Source organism: Thermobia domestica, chromosome 10 (genome assembly GCF_964235325.1).
Source record: "Thermobia domestica chromosome 10, izTheDome1.hap1.1, whole genome shotgun sequence".
Classification (NCBI taxonomy): Eukaryota; Metazoa; Arthropoda; class Insecta; order Zygentoma; family Lepismatidae; genus Thermobia; species Thermobia domestica.
In genome coordinates this window covers 238,539,052-238,541,395 of record NC_137463.1, presented here as the reverse complement: position 1 = coordinate 238,541,395, position 2,344 = coordinate 238,539,052, and the positions used below count along the sequence as shown (strand labels likewise).

Sequence of the window (2,344 nt, the reverse complement as noted above, 5' to 3'; positions counted from 1 at the left end):
AAATATATGTGCAAAATAAATATCCACGCTGTATACGAATACAATTCAAAATCTAAATCCAAACTTTACAACGATACATTACATTTTATATCTGAAGTAGTTAATCAAGTAGATTATATAGTAATTTTAACCAATAACCAGTACAATGTACTGTTCGAAGACTTCCATGCCTTTTCTAAGCTCATGTCGTACCCTTTAGTCGTTTACACAAATGTCACAAGCATTCATCCGAGACCCCGACAATTTACAGGAATGACCGTTGATTTTGTGATTTTAGCTGATTCTGTAGAGGGGATTTTACAAGTAATTGACTCTCAAATATACCTGCAACATCGAAGTATGCGTTCCAAAACTATAATCGTTATGAATAGTTCCGCATACTACGAAGACTATTATCATTCAATAAATATCATATTTAATTCTGTTTGGGAGAAGAAACGTTTATTTGTATATCTCATTTACATGGACTTGGACAGCAGGATGAACGAGTCAGTAAATATTTTCACATATGATCCATTTCCGACAACACACGCCATTTCAAATAAGACAAACATTGAGATACAAAATCATTGCGGATTCACGAATGAGTTAAGGCTTAATACTAACATCCAAAATCTAAATAAGTTTCCGTTAATTGCTGCATCATCTTATGGAGTTGTATTTAATATGTTTCAAGAAGAGGGAGGAATAATTTCCAATTATGATGGAGTTGGAGGAAGATCCTTTGAGATTTTAGTAGAGAGGATGAATTTTTCCGTTATACATTCTTGTCAACATGGTAGAAACCATTTGGGATACAGACTCCAAAACGGCACGTGGACATACGTGTTTTGTGATATCCTTCACGGCAGAGCAGACATTAGTTATGGCGTTCTTGCGTTGCGATCAATAATAGCTAATGTTGTATCGTATACATATCCGTTTGTGTTTGATTCCTTGGCCATTCTAGTTCCAAAGGCCAAACGTTTACATTCGTGGTACAGCTATATTTTACCATTTGAACCAATCACATGGTTGGCTATTGGCACAACGCTTTCATTTATGATAATTGCAACAATCGTACTGTATGTACAATATGCAAATCTTCATAGGAAGTTGCACAATATCGCCGATATTATTTTATGGACCATACGACTAACTTTACTATCTTCAACCCCTAGACAGCCGATAACTTCTTCTAGTAGGATATTCTTCTTCACAATTACATTCTGCAGTCTGGTTGTCACAACTATATACTTAGGAGTTCTCATGGAATTTATGACATGTCCACCAATACAACCAGAATTAGACACAATTCTAGATGTTTCTGCTTCAAAACTGTTCATCAGAAGCATTCATTTTGCAAAGTTTTCTAGCAAAGAATCTACGAGTCCTGTTCAGAAAATATTTCGTGAATATTACAAACCGATACCTGAGTTCCAAGATGCTAGGAAATACTTACATAGAGTGGCTCATAAACGTGATACAGCCTTCATTACAAGTTCGTTGATTTTAGAGTATATCTGCAACAGTGTGCTTATTTCATCTGAGGGTAAACACCTTATCCATATCACTAAGGAAAGACCAAGTGCCTACTATTTATCTTTTGCGTTACCAAAAGACTCACCCTATGTGCAAAGAATAAATGACCTAACGAGTAGACTTGTGGGAGGTGGATTTATTGACAAATGGATTAAAATTGCTACCAAAAGTCGCAGCGTGACAAATTTGGACATCAACATTCGAAACCAGGCCACTGTACTGCAACTAAAACAACTATTTCCTATATTTGCAACTCTTTGTACTGGACTTGCATTAAGTTGTGTTACTTTCTTTTTTGAAGCAATGATAGTAACTTTTCAAATATTTTGAATTGAAAATAGTACTTCTTTTAACATGTTTTTCTGATGTAAAAATATAATACAAGCTGTTTTAATCATGTTTCTCGATTTAAAAACTAGACTCACTGCATCGTTAGTCACGAAGAACTTATATCATCATATTCCGAATGCTTATATTGACTTATTGCTACTAACATTAAATCTGTATTTTAAAAAATTCGGAATTAAATTATATGGATTGATCGAGGAATTATGACCACCTTCAGAATATTCGTCTTTTTTTTTCATATGTGCCTAGTGATGACGCAAATGTGACCCTAAGTTGTGATGGTTTGTCCGTGATAGGTAATCGCCCTTTGTCAGCATTCCACAAATGTCATGCAGTCCAAATAGATTGCAGTCTTGATCGCGAAAGCAGTTGCCCTAGTAGAGTGATAGAGAGCAGTAATAGTGAAAGTGTGTGAAAATATCAACTTAGGTAAATGATGAACCTTAAAAGTACAGAGGACAAGTAAGATAGGTTT

The 2,344-nt window shown here is 34.9% G+C and overlaps 1 protein-coding gene across 1 annotated transcript; it reads left to right on the top strand.

Moving 5' to 3' along the window:
* Positions 1-252: 252 nt before the first annotated feature.
* On the top strand, positions 253-1,851 carry LOC145661858 (putative glutamate receptor). The gene has a single exon (XM_081727199.1). The coding sequence runs from the start codon at positions 253-255 to the stop codon at positions 1,849-1,851; it is 1,599 nt and encodes a 532-aa protein (XP_081583325.1).
* Positions 1,852-2,344: the final 493 nt, after the last annotated feature.

What these genes read in the sequence shown, in the direction of transcription:
- LOC145661858 (XM_081727199.1), top strand. Translation starts at nt 253, where the DNA reads ATGACCGTTGATTTTGTGATTTTAGCTGATTCTGTAGAGGGGATTTTA.